Raw genomic sequence first — 1,096 nt, 5'->3', positions numbered from 1 at the left:
TGCCGCTGCCTCTAAAGTCATCACTACCGGTGCGAATAGAAGACCGAGACGCTACTGAACGAGCCTGTTCTTGGCTGTTTTTGACACTACTTCCGCTCGACACTGCTGCAACTCTTCGATATACTCCTCTGCTCGTCTCAGTTGGTCGTGCAATAGATCCTCTTGAACCTCTAAACTCTGAAGTTCTTCGGTAGTCTCTTGACCTTCAGGAATGATGAGCAGTTCCATGCTCTCTTGAAGCACACGGATCTTTCCACGGATCTTCCCACGGTGGATCCTCCTTTTGGTAAGTTCTTTCTTGAATGCTTCTTCATCCCTCAGAAGGTTCTTCAAGACTTCCTCCGACGCATCATGTCCATCGCCAGCTTTGTCTTCCCTGGACGTAGAGCCGTTACCAGCTGTCACCATGTTGTGTTCGGCCATCCTAGGGTCCTTCAGCTGTTCGTCAACACGACTAGACATGATGTGGAGCAAAAATACAACACTTGAGCCAGATGGCTACGGATTACATGGCATGCGTATCATTCCATCTAATTACTATAATGCGACACAATCGTAGATCCTCTCTCACATACAATCTCGAAGACGTATTCATGCCGCATCTAGATGGTTGAATTCGCGCACGCCCATTAAAACAATAGATTCATTCGGTGCCGCGACAGTGGAGACGATCTCGATGGGACTCAAACCCACAACCTTCGGTTCCGAAGACCAACGCCTTATCCATTAGGCCACGAGACCAGTAAATTTGAGATTTGTCCCACCATCTCTGCCCCCATTAACTTCATGGCACACATGGTGTCCCATCCGACACGCTGAATAGATCGCAAAACTCTTGCTTCTCATATAGGGGCCTCCATTATAGATCACAAAACTCTTGCTCCTCATAGAGGGGCCTCCATTACATAGTGTTCTTAAAGGGGTCAATTCATTGGAGATCGTTCGTTGGCAGACCAACAATCTTCTTGTACCCTTAGCCTCAGCATGTATCCCGACGAGTCACAAGGGTATACAATCAACATCGACATCTGTACGGCCAGTGGCATCCGTATGTGGGCGCTTCCCGGCGTAGAGGCGATCTCGATGGGACTCGAAC

General features: G+C 48.7%; 1 protein-coding gene and 1 non-coding gene across 2 annotated transcripts; both read right to left on the bottom strand.

Annotated features, from left to right (window-relative positions):
* Positions 1-51: 51 nt before the first annotated feature.
* On the bottom strand, positions 52-462 carry Pmar_PMAR025444 (hypothetical protein; the record flags this gene model as incomplete). Its single annotated transcript, XM_002767990.1, has 1 exon — positions 52-462. The coding sequence occupies one exon, from the start codon at positions 460-462 to the stop codon at positions 52-54; it is 411 nt and encodes a 136-aa protein (XP_002768036.1).
* Positions 463-668: 206 nt separating this feature from the next.
* Pmar_PMAR025443 lies at positions 669-741 on the bottom strand. Its single transcript has one exon. It is a non-coding gene; the product is annotated as a tRNA-Arg (tRNA).
* Between the last annotated feature and the right edge of the window lie 355 nt (positions 742-1,096).

The sequence above is a fragment of the Perkinsus marinus genome, assembly GCF_000006405.1.
Source record: "Perkinsus marinus ATCC 50983 genomic scaffold scf_1104296969228, whole genome shotgun sequence".
Taxonomy (NCBI): Eukaryota; Perkinsozoa; order Perkinsida; family Perkinsidae; genus Perkinsus; species Perkinsus marinus.
Note: the sequence above shows the minus strand (reverse complement) of the source record. Positions and strands in the feature narration are given on the sequence as shown.